The 18788-nt window shown below is 40.2% G+C and overlaps 1 protein-coding gene across 38 annotated transcripts in view; it reads left to right on the top strand.

Annotated features, from left to right (window-relative positions):
• LOC114476589 (ankyrin-3-like) overlaps positions 1-18788 on the top strand; it is a 170055-nt gene that overhangs the window by 130515 nt on the left and 20752 nt on the right. For 29 of the 38 annotated variants that reach the window (XR_003675621.1, XM_028468292.1, XM_028468299.1 and 26 more), the window contains 9 exons: positions 1179-1390; positions 1583-1790; positions 4025-4121; positions 5330-5558; positions 5682-5807; positions 7607-7729; positions 8234-8260; positions 9872-9953; positions 11047-18261. Coding sequence is in view for 37 of the 38 variants with exons in the window: in XM_028468292.1 (XP_028324093.1) it covers positions 1179-1390; positions 1583-1790; positions 4025-4121; positions 5330-5558; positions 5682-5807; positions 7607-7729; positions 8234-8260; positions 9872-9953; positions 11047-18261 (8319 nt within the window). In the remaining variant the exon portion in view is untranslated. Of the gene's footprint in view, positions 1-1178; positions 1391-1582; positions 1791-4024; positions 4122-5329; positions 5559-5681; positions 5808-7606; positions 7730-8233; positions 8261-9871; positions 9954-11046; positions 18266-18788 lie in introns of all 38 variants that reach the window. The other 9 variants (XM_028468288.1, XM_028468307.1, XM_028468308.1 and 6 more) reach the window with 5 other exon arrangements.

The following is an 18788-nucleotide window of genomic DNA, read 5'->3' as shown; positions in this document are numbered from 1 at the left end:
TTAGAAATACCTCTGATATGAGGCCTTTAAAACCATGGCTGGTGTTTTTAGCATCAGGTAACACAAGAAAGTCTCCTATACAAGTTAGACCTCATGAAAAGCCAGAATTTAATAATTAATTTATATATAAAAAAAAGTTGAAATATTAAATGTTTATTTGTGTTTCCAATAATATCAAATACGCTAAGTTTTATAAGACGTCATTTGTCTGTGTATACTTTATTTTTTTATTTTTTTTCACTTTTTTTTATTTTTCACAGCAATTAACAAAGGGTACAGAACAGCTCTGTAATGTCACACAATTATGCAGTTTTTATACACCCCGAACAGCAACAATAGTAACATTTGGGGGTTTGTGTGTACTTCACTGTTGGATGTTTTATTGGGCCAAATGATTGATTTATATTATTCATGATTGTATTTTAAAACTCCCTGGGGGGACTTTCTTTATTTACTTTATATCTATCTATATATATGTATTTTTTTCTGTTTCTTGAATTTTTTAACATAATTCACTTGACCTTCTGTGTTTTGTTCCTTGTTTTGTAACATAAAAATCTATATTGTGATCGGCAAAAGATGTACCAATGTATGTTGTCTGAAGTATGCACTGTATTTTAATGCTCTCATAAAATGAAAACAAAAAATGTAAAAAGTAATTTATCATTGTCACAAATATTACAATTTTTGCTAAAAGCCAAAATGCCAAGTCTATTGCAGTTCAGGAAGGACGACTATATCTGTTTTGTTGATATACTCCAAATGTGGAACAGAATTAAAACATATTATAATAATTTTAGTTTCCATTCGATTCAGCCTCGTGCTGCCTCTGGAAACATTGATGATCAAATATTAAACGTCCTGCAGTTGTGCCAACTTGAAAATGCAGAAACTGTCATGTATAGATCCTTGGCTCACGCTACACTGATTCTCGGTGTCACTTACAAGCTGTCTCGTTAACCTTGGACTCAGTTTCTCCCTTAAACATTTATCAGGCTCTTCGTGTTTACAGAAAGTCAATGAAAGAAAAAATAACTTAAAACATGATGTATTTAGGAACATTTTGTTTAGAATAGTTGTCCTTAATTCAAGAGACAGAAACTTTTAAATTAGTTTTCTTTTCTGTTGTTTGATTTTGATGGTTTTGGAGAACTTATCACAATCTTTTCCTGTCACAGAGTTGGACAGTCCTGCTGAGTTGGAGAAGAAGCGCATCTGCCGCATCATCACCCAAGATTTTCCGCAATACTTTGCGGTGGTGTCGAGGATTAAGCAGGAATCAAATCACATGGGTCCTGATGGAGGCATGCTGTCCAGCAGCACTGTGCCCATGGTGCAGGCCTCTTTCCCACAGGGGGCGCTCACAAAGAGAATCCGCGTAGGCCTGCAGGTACATTAAAAAATCTGAAGAGCTGCTTCGTCTCTTGTCATGACTCAGCATTTTTCCTTGTAAATCCACTTGCTGAGTTTTTTATACATGACCTAGTTTTGCAGATTTTTTTTGTTTTCAGACTTGATCAAATATTCAGGAAACACCTGGTTGCATTACACAGACTTAAGATTAGCTCTCCCTCTCTGATAGGCCCAACCGGTGCCTGATGACTTGGTGAGGACCATCCTCGGGAACAGAGCCACATTCAGCCCCATCGTCACTGTGGAGCCCAGAAGGAGAAAGTTTCATAAACCCATCACAATGACTATTCCTGTCCCACCGCGGTCGGCTGAGGGCCATCCTAGTGGCCAGAGAGGCGATGCAGCACCATGTCTACGTTTGCTCTGCAGCATCACAGGCAAGTTCAACCTACAGACTGTGGAAAAAACTAACCTTGCCTGCAAGATGGATTCTCCTGGTGTTCACAAACACCAGAATCCATCTTGTATTGTTCCCGCCTTTGCCTTTCGAAGCCGAACCAAACCGGTTAGAACCAATCATGAGGCAGCGTTATGGTTTAGGGTGGGATATCCGGGTGTGACGAAGGCAGAAGCGCAGAAGCAAAACTGGCGCATGCGCAATTGCTGGGAGAGGAACTAGCTGGGCTACCGCTATTAGCATAGCTCCGAATCAAAATAGAAAGATGTCGACGCAGGAGGATGAACGTGTGGAAGCTGCTATAAATTCAGTTTTAGAAGAATCCAGCATTTCTTTTTGAAAGAGCAACAGCGAGAGATGCTTTGTGCATTTTTGGACGGTAAAGACATATGTGCTTAGACAACTTCATTATTTGTTCTCGTGTGATTGGCTAAAACAAATCATGGTGGTCAGGCGCTTCAACCAATCAGCTTCAAGCATTCTGTTCATGTCCCTCCCTGGTTCCGAAAGGATTCGCCAGACACAGACCCTGATCAATGTGGAGAACTCAAGTTAGAGGGAGGGCTAAATCCTGCGATGCACTAAAGATGTATCAGAACAAATCTGTAGGATTCAGACCATACGCAGTTTGCTGGGCCGGGGGAGCATTGCCCCCCCTCCAGTGGTCAAAAGCTTTTATTATAGTTTTCCCAAATTCATTTGAAAAAATAAAATTCTTAATATAATGTACATAATATACATATAATTTAAGTGCCCTAAAACACAGTGACTGTACAAAATAGAATTCATTTGTGGTTCTTTTAAAAATACAAGTTATTTTTTGGCGCACAAGTCATGTGACCATCGTCTTCCTTTCAAGGCTACAAAACCGTGTTGAAACGTTATTATATTATAGTTAGATTCATGTCACAGATGTTAGTTCTAAGTTTTTAGTGGAAGGTCCCAAACTTTTGAGACTTTAGGTTGGTTTATCTTTTGTCGCGCAATGTAAATGGTGAAGCGACACTGCACCCAGCAGTTCATGTATGATTAACTCATTCAGTGCCAGCCATTTTCAAATTTTCTACCCCCCTCAGTGCCAGCCGTTTTTGAGCATTTTGGCTGATTTTAAAGACCCACAGAATATTTTCTCCTATGACTATCTGAAATCTGACACCAGATTCTGAAAGATTGAAGCCTCTACTGTCCTGAAAAAAAGAACCATTTGTTTCTGGCTTGTTCCGTTCTATTGTAATCAGCCATTGAATAGAGCAAGTTTTACACAAATCTTCAGTTTCAGAGCAAAAAGCTGAGAAAACAGCCTTTTTGGAAAAAAATCCTGTCAGTGACTTTAAAGCTATTTTTTTTGCTTTAGTGACAACTCTAACATCTGAACATTGTTTCCTTATATAAAACATTAAAAAAAACACTGAGACCGGGCTTTTGATGGCAAAATTATTATTATTTTGCTGTCTATGTCAGAGTTGAATGAATTTCTTACTGTATTTTGGCATTCCTCCAACGTTCCCTCCCGTCAGTCTGTACACAGACATAACTTCCTCTTCCTCCCCACACGCAGCAATGACCCGTTTAGCCCGGTTAGTTGATGGTTTTATCTCACGATCACAACATTATCAATAATCCACTCAGGTCCACACATGTTCTGTGTTAGTATGTGGAGCTGTGAGCTGCTGGATACGTCACAATATCACTTTGTAGCACCATATTCTCACTCATTCCTCCTTCTCCTACCCAGCTAATGGTAGCATCAGTGGCTAATCTCTCATCTAAAGGTGCACCGCTGCCATGGTCAGGGCACCGTTGGTCACTACAACACCCCACAGCTTAGATATTGATGAGGGACCTCCGCCAGGGTGTTTTCTAGTAATCCCCGTGAAAAAATGCAAATGACGAGGTTCTCGTCAATGGTGCTGAGCGTTCAGATTTGAAATGACGAGATATCTCGTCGGGGGCACTGAGTGAGTTAAAAACCAAATTTTTTCGCGAATCTCGAGAAGGTTTATGTATTTAATTCTATTTTTTATTTCCCCCCTCGACAAGAATCTCAAACTCTGCCTATGATTCAGATGCCATCCCCAATAAATTATTTATTACTAATCCCTTACTCGGTGTGAAAATACGCTGATGTTTTAATGTGAGGTGAATGAGGTAATGATTAAGGACAATGTGTTTTAATGATAGGGAGCTCATTTGTCTTTGTCTCTTGCTTCCCAGGAGGGACGTCCCCAGCGCAATGGGAGGACATCACAGGCACCACCCCGCTGTCCTTCGTTACTGACTGTGTCTCCTTTACCACAAACGTGTCGGCCAGGTGAGACATGCCCTCTTCATTATAATACTATTATAATGTAAGCTAAGCACTTTGGTCATCCTTTGCTATCATTGACAGTTCCGGACTATTTCTGAAATAATGTAGAAGAAAAAAGGATAAAGTTAACATCAAAATTTAAGCACAAGTTGCAAATATCATGGTTAAACTAGTTATCGGATTTAAATCTGGATTACTTGAAGTTCTGTGCACAATGTTTTTATTATTTTTAGCAGACTCCTAAAGTCTGTGCCTTCTCTGATTTTTTTTTTTTTTTTTAAGGCAAAATAAAAGTTTAGGTATTTTTTTAGTCTGTAGTTCTAATCCCCTAAGAAATCATCATAGCACTAGGACTAAGCAAGTCAATATTCAATACATTTATACTGTTCACATGACGCATAATAATACATGTAAAGTAATATTATGACATATAACGTTAATCTTTTAGCTAAAAGAGACATCTTGAAATTTTGTATTTGTGTAGCAAGCAGGTTTTTCGGGTTTTGGAAAAGGTTATTCATGTGTCCGATACAATTAATTAGGTGCTACAGTCCAGTCCTTCAACATCTTCATTAATACCATTTGTATAGATTATACAGATTTAGACTGATATAATGTAAGGGGATAAAGTATAAAACACTTTGGAAATTCAATAACCACCAGGTTTGGTTTTTAGGGCCAGATATCGCCTAAACTTTTTCAAGCCTTTTTTTTTTGTTCTTTTATTATTATTATTATTTATTTACAAGTTTTTTTTTTTTTTTTTGAAGGTACATAAAGATAATCATTATTATGACAGTACATGAAGCAAAAATTTAATTGTTTACTGGCAGAGCAGGTTCCTACAGAGAAAATGAAATACTCACGTAGTATATTGTTACTTAGGTAGATTTAGCCATTTTTGCTAATTGTTTTTACACGATTTCCTTGAATTCAGCACAAGTTGGTGCACACACATACAGTTAGGTTTTGTGACATTATTGAGGGAACACTAATGAACCTCATGCCACAAAGTCATGAACTCCAAGAAGATTTGAATCAGGTGAATGTGCAGACTGTTACCATAGCTCACTTTAGGACTCGCATGAGAGGATTTTTTTTCAGATGAAAATCTTGTCTTTGTTGATAACTTGCAGACTTGAAAGAAAAAAAAATCTCTAATTTGTGTTTCCCTTTTTCCTTCTTTTTTCCACGGGTACTCCATGGTTCAGGTTCTGGCTTGCAGACTGTCACCAGATTCCTGAGACGGTGAGTCTAGCGTCTCAGTTATACCGGGAGCTGATCTGCGTGCCGTACCTGGCCAAGTTTGTGGTGTTTGCCAAGATGAACGACGTGGTCGAGGCCCGACTGCGCTGCTTCTGCATGACAGACGACAAAGTGGACAAAACCCTGGAGCAGCAGGAAAACTTTGAGGAGGTTGCCCGTAGCAAAGACATCGAGGTGGGCAAACAGTCATCAGCATCATGTCATTTCCTCATCCAATTAATTTACACTCTAAGGTCAACATTACTACCACCATGTGTTCAATTGATGGTACTACATTTGTGTTTAATGGACTTTTAGGTGTTGGAGGGGAAGCCTATCCATGTGGATTGTTATGGGAATTTGTCTCCTCTGTCCAAAAGTGGACAACAGCTTGTTTTTAATTTCTACTCCTTCAAGGAAAACAGGCTTCCTTTTAATGTGAAGGTAGGAACCACCACTGTCAAAAACTTTTTTTTTTGGATGCTATAGCAAAGGGGCAGAACTAGATAAGCGTTGCTTCATTCTGTCCCTATTTCTCATCATTGGCAAGATTTCAAAAATTCATATCTCAGTTTGTAATTGACCAATCTTCATGAGATTTGACTGTGTTAAGTTGGATTGGGTTTCTCAATTACCCCACAGAGTTTCATCAGGATTGGATCCAGATTGCACAATTTATCGTGATTTTTCAAAAAATAAAAGAAGGTGTCCTACATTTGGACCTACTGTATCATTATTAATGGGGATAGATATTTCATACAAGCCTTTAAAGTGTGAATGATCATGGTACCATGATCAGGATCAATGATTCAGATAAATGCAAATATCTAAACCAGTTGCGTCCCTGAATCATTTGGTGACACAGTTTCCTCACCTGCTGCGAGGAATTCACTAAGATTGCAGCAATGATTAGTGCACGTGCAGAAGTGGTGTAGACCGCCCTATTTAAATGAGCGTTTTGCTCGTTCATTGGGGAGACATGAGTGCACAGAAGCACACAACGACATTTGAGGAAGTTGAATTGGAGACAGATGGACTTCTCGGTCTGCTGCACAAACATTTATAAATGCAGAAAACTAAATAAACGAATAAAAATGTTTTTTTTTTTTTTTTTTTTTTAACAAAAAAAACAACAACAACTTTAAAACCTAATTATATTTTTCCCCCTAATTTATTGTGGGGGTCCTGTAACTTTCCTCTGATCAGACCATGAAAAATAGGCAGATTTGGACAGAAACCGTCCTATTGGTCTGTTGACACCATTGATCTGAGTTAATACAGCAACACAGTTTGTCAATTAGTCTGCACCATTTGAAGATGATCTACTGACCATCATCCAGCGGGTTTGACCTCCTGAGTAACACTGTGTCACCACACTCTAATATGTGAACATTGTGCCATCTGATCAGCTGACTCTGGCCTGATGCTCCTTCCATCAACGCGACACCACAGTTTGACGGTCAAAACATCACTGAAGTGGTGTGTCGTTCGCATGCACAGCATCCTCTCTCCACCGTACCGCTGCGGGTGTAAAGCTTTTTATCTCCCTCATACACACTTTACTCATGGTTTATTTTCTCATTCAGTGGCTGTTAAAATTGACTATTGTTTTATTTGAATTATTTTCTTATACTAAAAATGTTAACTGGAGCCTTTTTTTCCATCTCAACTGTGTTTTGTGTAAACATTTACTGCAGCGGATCTGTGCGTGTGAGTTTGCACCTGCCTGTCAGTTGTACTATTTTCCAGTGCTAAAACAATCACCGCAAACAGTTCCAGATTTGATTAATTCCTCCTTTGTCCTCCTCCCATTTTTTGCTCTCCGTGTGAGCTCCGCTACTACTATACATATTAATTAGAGGGAAACGTGCTAAATGGATTGAGGGCGCATTACGACGTGCAGCAGCTGTGCACTCCTGATTCCCTAGAGTTTGTACGGCTTATTAGCGTGAGGAGTGACGTTTGCACACGTTTTTATACCCCTATACTTTTAGTGAATCCGCCCTCTGAGTGCTTTTGATAATTGTGTTTTAATCTGTTTTCATTTGTTGTTGTTGTTTTTTTAATTTGAGCTAGAGTTAGCTACCTACATTAGCCTTTTAAAGTACTGTACTCTCATATAAAAATTATAGTTGCATGGTTTTCCTTAAGTTATAGTGTTAATACTAATAATGCTCTTGTTGCTGTTGCATACAAATCTATCCATTGGTAATAAATGAATGTTTTTGACATGTCTCCTATAGATCCGTGATATGGGCCAGGAGCCATGTGGCCGCCTCTCATTTCTGAGAGAGGCAAAAAGTGCAAAAGGCATTCCCCAAACTGCCATATGCAATTTGAATATCACACTGCCAACGCATAAGAAGGTAGGGCTACCCTCTTTGAGTCATTCATTATAGACCACATCACATCATCAACATGTGACTAAGGGTCAACAGACTGAAAGACAGGAGAGGAGCTGTTGATGTTCAGTTAATCTCGACTGCTTGCTCGTGTCTTTTATTAGTGTTTAAAGCCTGTGCCAGTCATAAGACCCCACAACATACACCTGCAGTCACACATGCACATTATGTTTTTTTTTGTATTGCCTGGCTTTGTGTGGGCACAAAAGAAAAATGCTGATGTTTGTTGTGTTGTTGATCAATCACAAACAAATGTAATTATTTATGCGTTTGCCTTCAATTGATTTGCTGTTTGTTTTTATTTATTAATTCAATAGTTAATTTTTTTTTGATGGCTTTTTGTTGATTTCGCTGCTCCATTTTCATTTCCTGGTTTTCCCCCTCCCCTTTCTCCCTGGTCACCGTAATTCCCCTGCTCTCCATTGTGTCATCTCTCTCCTACCTGCAATGCATCTTGGGATACCACAGGATATGGAGTCTGATCCTGATGATGAGGTAAAAAGATTCTTCATCATCACATGGAGCTGCTTTCGCTTTGTCCCCCTTTTTTGTTGGTTTTAGTGCAAACCAGTCTCTGTAAATGACCCAGTACCCATCAGGAGATCTATGGTAGACGTCACTTTCTCTGACTGCATGTGTGTACACAGCTACTTCATTGCTGAAGTAATCCTCAACGGCAAATTCTTTTATTTAGCGAAGATTTGTTTATTGTTGTCTCCATCCTCAGTCCTATGGAGCCAATTGTTGAACCACATTTTGGCTTGTTTTTCATCTGTCCTCTTTTCCATACATGTCCAGTAGAACTCTTTATCAACCATTGGGGTAATTGGTCTTCTGAAAATGTAAAGTTTTACCTTTCACTATTTTAAACACTTAATCGTTGTTTTTTCTTAATCCGGATGTTGCTGGTTTTTCACTCTTGTGCTGACTACAATGCTTTAGGCTGCATGTAAAACAGTAAATTAAGGGTTTAAAAAGGAGAATTATAACAATTACAACATAAGTAACTAACTTGAAAGTGCTAACAGGAAATAAACACCTTTATGTTTTTAGTTATGAACAAACAACACCAAAGTCTAAAAAAAATTGCATACGTTCACCTCTTATAAACTTTAGATGTGGCTTACCTCCACCAGTGTGTGTGTGTGTGTGTGTGTGTGTGTGTGTGTGTGTGTGTGTGTGTGTGTGTGTGCGCGTGTGTGTGCGCGTGTGTGTGCGCGTGTGTGTGCGCGCGTGTGTGCGCGCGTGTGTGTGTGTGTGTGTGTGTGTGTGTGCGTGTGTGTGTGTGTGTGTGTGTAAATCGAATTTTAAAAACCAAAACCAAACAGTCATTATAATTATTTATAACACTGGTATCCTTGAGTGCGCGTTCTTTCACAATCTTAAAACACAAATGAACGATTATTTCAATATTCTAAATTGATCCACTCACCTGATAAAGAGCCAACTGTCTCTGGGGGTTTGAGCATTAAATTGTATAAATGTATAAATATAATAATAACAAGATAACTTTTAAATTTAGTGAATGCAATGTGCCCCAGCATTCCAATGCAGGGATGTCCGAATCCAGCCCTTCATAGCACCTAATACACCTACAGGCATGATCTTTGTAAAGAATAAGAATATCAGGAAAACCATTGATTAGAAGGTAAATACAGTTCAATTCCAGATATTTTTGTGAGTAAATGCTTTGCAGTCTTTGTGTACTATACATATTAATTTACATTAATGATGTACATCTATAATAGTGCACAGTATTGTTAAAAATGCACTTATTTCTCATATTTTCAATTGTTCAGGTCCTGCCTTCTTGAAATCAAACTGTATGTGGATGTTTGAATGAGTTTGACACACCTGGATTAAGGAGTGCAGCTGAAAGAGGACATTTAAACAACTAAGCAGCAGTTCAAACAAGACAAGCTTGAGTTTATAAATAGAAACAAAGTGGAATCTCTTCTTGCAGACAGTAACGGGACTAATAAATTGAGACAGGACAATCTGCGTGTAATATGAATTGGAATATTCCAGTCTCCTTCTGATCGGCCAGGACTTCATTTTTCCATAATTTTCTGTTAAAACCTTTTTGTTCTTTTTTGTTTGTTTCAGACTGAAAAGCCAGAACGACGTCATACCTTTGCCTCCTTAGCTTTGCGTAAGCGCTACAGCTATTTGACCGACCCAGCAGCGAGTGAGTTTCCCATTTTTACTTTCATTAACTTTGTTTGATAAATATTTTAGTGTCTAAAAGGTCCCATAACATAGTGTGCACATTCTTTTCTACTCGGCATAAAAGAGGTCTGCTTTACAACACGTGGTCATCTATTATTTATTTCACCACCTGAAACATGTACTGTTATTCATCTGTCATCACCATCAGACATTTGCATTGTTTTCAATGTGTTACTTCCTGCTTAATCATTTTAAAAGATGTCACTCTGTTTCAACTGTTTTTGCTTCTTCTGTGGAAACACAAAATTCATATGTCTCTGTCCATGTTGAATAAAATTACATTTTTTTGAAAACACTTCATTCTTTAATGTGACTATTTCACTCTTATTGGCTTTATGATTGTGTGCGGCTGTGTTTATTATTGTTTAACAGGTTGCACTTTACAATAGCTTTAATTTTTCAAGTTATTCTGTTAAAACAGGCTGTAAAAAAGTATTGATATCTCTCCATTGTACTGTTACTAAATTTGTGGGTACTTTCTAGTGTGTAGTAAATGGAGATATTAAGGGAAGTTTTTGGTTTTGCAAACATGTACTATGAATGATATTTCTGCCACCTTTTTGTAAAGTGCAATCTCATGTTTTACTTTGAATCACTGCCAAACAATTCAAGTGATCTTTTTATACTATTTATTTACACTTGTGGGGTCATCTGGCAATAATAAATATGATACTAATATTTACTGGAACATTAAAAAAAATCTAGTAAAAGGCACTGTTGCAAGGAGGCAAATGGATTTAGCACATCAAAAGTCAATTGAACAGTTTTTCTTTTGTTATCATGTCATTTCTTTCACCTCTTTAATGTGTCAAGCATTTTATTTTTCAATCTGCACTCCATGTTGTATATGAATGCATTTTGTCATTACTCATCAGAACTCATCATATGGACCTTTCTTAATTGTGTGTGAATTATTTGCCTTTTTCTCTTGAAAATTGCCTTTTCTGACTGACTCAAATTTCTCTTTCTGGTTTTTATGTTTTATTTCAAATTATTTTTGTTACATTTTACGTTTGCTTCCTTATTACTTTGGTTTTAAATTATTGTTGAAGAAACAACTGATCGAAGCTCGTCAAGAACACAGCCTCCTAGCTACCCTCACAAACCTGTCCTTTCAACGAGATCTTATCAGGCGTGGTCGCCTGTTCCTGTCTCCGTCTCTTGCCAAGCCAAGTCTGGGTTTGGCTCCCTCTCCAGTTCGTCATCCAACACGCCCTCTGCCTCTCCATTAAAGTCTGTCTGGTCCATCAACTCTGCCTCCCCCATCAAGACCAACATCCCTGGATCCCCTGCCTCTTCTGTAAAGTCAGTTAGTGACATAGCCTCTCCAGTTCGATCTTACAGAACCATCTCCTCACCTATAAAAACTGTAGTCCAGCAAACGCAATACCCTGCTCAGATCACACAGAGTCCCTTAGCCTCACCGGGAAAAAGTGCTGTGGATCCTTTATCTGTAAAGGGTTTAACTGCAATGTCATCGAGGACCCCCCCTGTTGCTGGAGGAAGCCCTCTTTTTGAGAGAGCATCATTGGGAATAACCCCACCAACATCTCCAAAATCTTCTCTCAGTATGTTCACCTCGCCATACAAGACCATTATTGGAAGCTCCAGTGGCCCAGTTTCTTCTTCCTCACCCATAAAAACAGTCCCTGGCCTCTCATCAATGCGTTCCTTTGCCTCTGATGCTACTGGCCCTGTTAGAAATATTTTCTCATCTCTATCATCACCAATTAAATCCAACACCCCTCCAAGTGCTGCAGCGATGATCAATGGAACTGTTTCCCCTACACAGTATCGTTCTTCATCACCAACGTCTCTTCTCGCCAGCAGTCTTCAAGAGAGAATACTAGCAACGACCAATGCTGCGACAACAAGTGTCAATGCAGCCTTTGATGAGGTTGAGAAAACATTAAATTCTTGCTCTGCTGGTTATGGAACCTTGAAATCCATGTCATCCTCTGCATCCTCCTCATACCAGTCCATTAGATCATCAGCATCTAGCTCCCTCTATGCCTCTCTAAGATCCCCTCCAAATGTCACAACAGTTGTAACATCCAGTACAGTGACAGTTCCTGTCTACTCTGTCATCAATGTGCTGCCAGAGCCACAATTCAAGAAGTTACCAGAGGTGTCCAAGTCAGCTGCTGCTCTTTTATCACCAAGAAAGGCTGTGCCAGCTGAAATCAATGCACAGTCTTCCTTTGTCAGAACTCTTTCCCCCGTTAAAGCCCCTCTTTTTTCACCTGCCCTCAAATCAAACAACACATCTCCCTTATCATCCAGTCAAGAGATTTTGAAGGATGTAGCTGAAATGAAAGAGGACTTGATCCGGATGTCTGCTCTTTTGCAGACAGACCCAAATTCAACAGCCAAAAAAGGATTTCAAACAGATTCTCCTAGGGAGGCCAAGATGGAGGATGAAGAACCATATCGAATAGTAGAAAAAGTAAAACAAGACTTAGTAAAAGTGAGTGAAATTCTAACTAAAGATGCCCCACGGGAAGGCCGAGTTTCACTGGCAAGGAGTTCATTGGATGATATTCACTTCTCAAAAGTTCAAGTTGAACAACCACCAAGTAACTGGAGCTATCCACCAAGATATGAGACGGTAGTTCCTCAAGCCAAAACAAAGCCCATACCGGATAGAGATTTCAATCTCTCTAAAGTAGTAGACTATCTGGCCAATGATGTAGGAAGCAGCTCTTTGTCCAAAATGCATGACACAAAACATAAAACAGATGAGGGCAAAAGAGAAGGAGAGAGCAAAGAGAAGCAGAAGCGAGTCTTAAAGCCAACCATTGCAGTTCAGGAGCATAAGCTCAAAATGCCTCCAACAAATATGCGATGTTCACCATCAGACAAAGAAATCAGCAAAATAGCAGATTCACTTTTTGGGGCAGAAATTGTGCTTGAATCCCCAGATGATATATCACATGAACAAGATAAAAGTCCCCTTTCTGACAGTGGGTTTGAGACCAGAAGTGAACGGACACCTTCAGCCCCTCAAAGTGCAGAGGGCATGGGCCCAAAAGCCCTTTTTCAAGATATTCCAGTTCCGCCAGTGATTACTGAGACAAGGACCGAGGTTGTTCATGTGATCAGGAGCTATGAACCCTCAGAGGAAAATAAACAATTTGCAATGCAAGATACACAACCTGTCAGATATTTTGATTCAGAGTCTAAAACGCATCAGAATCAAACTCTATCAACTTCAGAGCAAAATAAAAGCCATTTGATAAAAGTCTGCCCTGAAGAGGATCCAATGGGAAAAGGATTGAGGGTAAAGGAAGAAACTCATATCACAACTACTACTAGAATGGTGTACCACAAACCACCTGGCAAGGAAGCACTATCAGAGAGGTGTGAGGAAACTATGTCTGTTCATGACATAATGAAGGCTTTTCAGTCAGGCAAAGATCCATCTAGAGAGTTGGCTGGACTTTTTGAACACAAAGCTGGTAATGATGAAACATCCCAAAGAGCCCATGAAGACCTCAACTCCAAACCAAAAGTTGAAAGAATAATTGAGGTTCACATTGAAAAAGGCAATAAAACTGAACCAACAGAGGTCATCATTCGAGAAACAAAAAACCATGCAGATAAGGAAATGTATTACTATCCAGGGAATAGACAAGATGACGAAGAAATAGAAGAGTCACTTCCCGTTTACCTTGATTCCCATAAAGTGAACACACCCATGTCTCAGGAGGAGGACAGTCGTCCCAGCTCAGCACAGCTTATTGCAGATGACTCCTACAAAGCCCTAAAGCTTCTTAGTCAGCAATCAGTAGAGTACAATGAGGATGAATCATCAGAATTAAGAGGAGAATCCTACAATTTTGCTGAGAAAATGCTACTTTCAGAAAAACTTGATCAGTCTCATTCTGACTCAGAGGAATATCTAAGAGATAGGTCTCGCTTCCATTCACCAGACAGAAGCAGTCACAGTGAAGGGAGATCAGCAGGGCCAAGAACAGAGTATGTATTCCGGTCTTCGAGAAATGTCTTTGACAAATCAGGACGAATGGCAAATGTTGATGAAAACTTTGACAAGCTCACACTTTTACAGTATTCATCTGAGCCTGGAAGCCCAAAACAATCCGTATGGATGCGTGTTTCAGATGACACACAGAGTAAAGATAGAGAACAACTTATGTATGAAGATAGGGTTGACAGAACTGTGAAAGAAGCAGAGGAAAAATTAAGTGAGGTCTCTCAATTTTTCCGCGATAAGACAGAGCAACTGAACGATGAGCTTTCATCACCAGAGAAAAAACCACGCAGACCAGACTTCAGAGAATCTCGGTCAGGGCCCAGCTCTACACACAGCAGTCCGGAGAGGTCTCCATATAGTGGTAAGGGAGAAGAGTGGAGCAGAGAAAGACTTAGAGAACGATTTGGCCCCAGTGACAGGAAATGTGCTAGTTTACCAAGCAGTCCAGAAAGACGGGTATTACTGCAGTACAATGATTCAGACCCAAGAAATAATGCAGATGGTAAAGCACAGGGAGAAAGCCCTAAACCTTTTCAAATGTCTTCCTCCAAAGTTAGTGCAGTGAGGCTAAAGTTTGAACAAGAAGCTCAAAATCAAGACAAAAAAACACAAAGTAATCCAAACTCAAATCCTCCAGTTAGAAAGCTCCAAGAAAGTAAGCTACCGGTATATCAAGTTTTTGCTGGTTCAGGTTCTCCAAAAACACCGGATAGTCAAAGGAGAGATCTCGACAGTGATTCAAAAAAGTTATCATCACCCAAACATGAGGTAAAAAGTCAGGAAGAGAAAAGGTTATTCAAAACATGGGAAAGCCAAGGATATGGAAACTATAAACCACAAACCCTAAAACCTACTCATTCTTTGATCCATGACCATAACAGAGATTCCAATATTACAGATTCCCCAAGACAAGAAACAACTAAAAAAATGATTTACACAGAATTTGTTGGTAATGAAAGCTCAAATAGTAATGATACTCTAAAAAAAAACTCGGAATCCCAAATTCCTGTAAGAAAGCCTTCTAATTTCTCAGAAATTGCCAAATCTACATCTTTAAAATTAGATGCATCTGTTATACAACAAGAGAAGGTGGTGTCTCATGTGGCCTCTTTAGCAAGAAATCGGTTGCACAGTAGCACTGAATCCAACAAGTCTACTCAAGGGTCATCCGTAGGAAAATCCACAGACTCATCGGAATGTAGTCAGTCCACTGTAGTGTGCAATGGTGTTGATAGTGACCAAATAGAGTATTTTGATCAAGTAACCCCCGTTGTTATAGCTGAAGGTTTCAAAGAAATTAAACCATTGCCAGTGTATGTCAGCATTCAAGTTGGAAAGCAGTTTGAAAGAGAAACAGCCTCAGGGCAGCTAGCAACATACAAGAAAATTGTAAGCCATGAGAGTAGAACAGTACATGAGACAAGGAGCGGAATTTACCCTGTCAAACCAAAACAGTCTCCAACTTTGCAAGGAAGTCCAGAAGATGACACTTTAGAACAAGTGACTTTCATGGAGAATTCTGGAAAAAGTCCTGTTACCCCTGAAACCCCCAGCTCAGAAGAAGTAAGCCTGACTGCCCGAACTCCTGACTCTGTGATTGGCTTTATGCCTGGCATGCCCAGTCCTATCCTGGAGGAATCTGAAGAAGAGGAAGGAAAGACCTTCATTTATAAAGAACCAGTAAAAGAAAAATCTAAGCAAGTATCTGCAGACAGTCACAATAAAAAAATGGACACTGAAAAAAAGAGGTCAAAAGACAAACAAGTAGCTTATATAGAGTTTCCGCCCCCTCCTCCTCTCGAAGGAGAGAAGTCAGATCCAAAGAAAAGGGGAAAGTGTGCATCATCAGAAACAGAGATGATGGAGGTGAACCTTCAGGAAGAGCATGATCGACACCTCTTGGCAGAGCCAGTCATCAGGGTGCACCCTCCATCACCGATACCCCCAGGAGCTGATAACAGTGATTCCAGTGATGATGAGTCTGTCTTTCATCCAATTCCTGTCAAAAAGTACACATTTAAAATTAAAGAAGAAGGTGACAAACAACTAAAACACAAAAAATCTGATAAAAATGGAAACAGTAAGGAGGCTGGGCTCAATGGTGTTGTAAAGGGGGAAGATGCTGACTTTGACCAAAATGGAAATGACCAATCAATCACTGACTGCTCAATAGCAACCACTGCTGAATTCTCACATGACACAGATGCAACTGAAATAGACTCTTTGGATGGGTATGATCTTCAGGATGAGGATGATGGACTGAGCGAAGACCCTAAAATGTCATCTCTGTCGAATGATGGAAAAACAGCTGACCGCCCATTTGGTCAGTCAAAACTTGAAGTAATAGAAGAAGAAAAATGCGAAGATGGGGGAGATAATAGCAAGACAAAAGCTAGCACATCTTCTTCAAAAAGTGGTGAACACGAAAAAGATTATACCCTTGAAGGAAGACATCCAGAAAGGCAAGATTATGAAGAAAGTTTCTTTGGCTACCAACTAGAAGAGGAACTTAATTCAACTTTTAAAACGGTTGCAACCAAAGGGCTCGACTTTGACCCCTGGTCTACAAAGGGGGTAGATAATGAGGGGGTGTTTGAGTCCAGATCAAAAGGAGAGGACCACAAGCCCTTTGGCTTTTCAATGGATGACAAATCACAGGCAACAACACCTGACACAACCCCTGCTCGAACACCAACCGATGAAAGCACACCAACTAGTGAGCCTAACCCATTCCCTTTCCATGAAGGGAAGATGTTTGAGATGACCCGCAGTGGTGCTATTGACATGAGCAAGAGGGACTTTGTTGAAGAGAGGCTTCAGTTTTTCCAGATTGGTGAGCATTCCTCTGACCCTAAAACAGGGGAAAAGGGGCGAGGGGGAAAGATCCTGGGAGTACTTTCCTCACAGTCAAAAACAGGGGAGAGGGCTTCACTAGATGGTAAAGCTATAGATTCCACTGTAGAAAGCAGCACTACACCAACCGCACCAGCAGCTTGTACGGCAAAATGCAACACTGCACAGCTTGGCAGTGACCCTGGCTATACTGGTACTGATGCCCCTGCCTGTGAAGCCATTGCTGAGACTGCCTCTTCTTGCACAATCACAGCCTCAAAGGTTGATTCAAAATTACGCACACCTATTAAGATGGGCATAGCTGCCTCTATAACGGTGAAAAAAGACACAGGAGATGTCACCGATTGTAAAGCAGTGTTAGAGGGTCAAATGGTGCCAGAGTACATTAGTTTAGAGGGTCAAAGTAGAGAGAGTAGGTCTACAAACCATACAAAACCCATTTTAGGAAAAAAAGATTTTCCCTCGGAAAACTGCAATAACAACAATAACCTTGAGTCCTCCAGTGTTCTTGCTAACTACATTCAGTGTGGCAGTGTAGTGTTTAATTTGCAGTCCTCTTCTGAGCCCACTCTTCAAAAAGCAAGTCGGATCGAAACGTTATGCAGCAAGGATATTGATGAGCAAGTGGAAGAACAAAGAATTTCTCAAGGGCAGGAGCAGAATGATAAACCAGGTAGAGAAAGTGAAGTGAAACAACCCAAATCTAGACTTCCAGTTAAAGCCTCAGGGTGGTCATTTCACACACAGGGAAAAGCAATAGGCAAACAAAAGCCCAAGCAAGCAGTTAAAGTTGAGGTCAAGAGAAGAGGAGTGCCAGCAATAGCTAAAGTTGAGCCTAGGTCTAGAATACCAATCAAAGATGTTAAAAAAAGCCCTGCAACCACAGCTAGCTCACCTGTTTCAATTAGGGTTACCTCACAACCGATAAAGAAATCAAATGCCGCAAGAACAGCCATACAGCTGCCCTCAAAAGTACCCCAGAGGGAAAGCCATCAAGTCTCAAATGAGGGAGTTTCTAGACAGGGGAGACAGGAGAATCCTAGTGAATTTTGTAAGCGCACTATTGAATACTTTAAAAACATTAGCGGGGAGACGCAAAAGTTGGTGGACCGCCTGTCAGACGAGGAGAAAAAGACACAGACAGAGCAGTCGGAGGAAGACAGCACCTCCCGGAGCACCTCTCTGTCGGACGCCTCCCAGCCTTCTCAGCCTTCCCAGCCCTCCCAGGCCTCCTGCTCATCTAGGTCTGGTAGAGGTTCGAGGGCTGAGGCCGGGGCCGCGTCCGTAAGGGCAAAGGTGGCGACGACGGACAGGGCCTCCGGCAGTGAGAGGAGCAGAAGGAGTAGGCGGACTGGTGGGAAGGAGGGCAGTCAGGGACTCACAGGGTCTCGAGCACCTCCCATCGCGGAAATCAAGCCTAGTTTGTAAAACTTTAACACTATGTTTAAAATACATCTCTATATTTATACATTTCACTTTTAGTTGCATGAAATTGATGTGATTGTTTAAGGGATGCCTGGAATGCCTGTGGCGTATTTACATATTCTCTTCAGAACAGTAGCTGTCATTGAAATTTGTGTCATATGTCATAAATGTACTCTATTGTTCATATTGCGAGACTCTTTCCTCTGTTTCCCTCTTTTTAAACGTGCTCATTGCTAATATGTTATAGAGCATGTCAGTTGTAGTGACTGGTCTCTGGCACAACCAGTCTCTTTGTGTGACAGCTCCCTGTTCTGTCTGTCTGTTTGTCTTTTTAGGGTGAGTTACTGTAATAGTTTGTCATCAGACAAAAATCATGACAAAAATCTCAAGTGTCAGAGCATGTGAAAAATTTAGTCGAACTTAGATTTCGTTCCACCCTAGTTTTTGTAGAACTATAAGTGTTGGTTACACTCATGTTATGCATTGTCTTGTGTGGTTCTCATGACAGTTACTGCCTTCTTA

The sequence above is a fragment of the Gouania willdenowi genome, chromosome 15 (assembly GCF_900634775.1).
Source record: "Gouania willdenowi chromosome 15, fGouWil2.1, whole genome shotgun sequence".
Classification (NCBI taxonomy): Eukaryota; Metazoa; Chordata; class Actinopteri; order Blenniiformes; family Gobiesocidae; genus Gouania; species Gouania willdenowi.
This window is presented reverse-complemented; position numbering and strand designations above follow the sequence as displayed.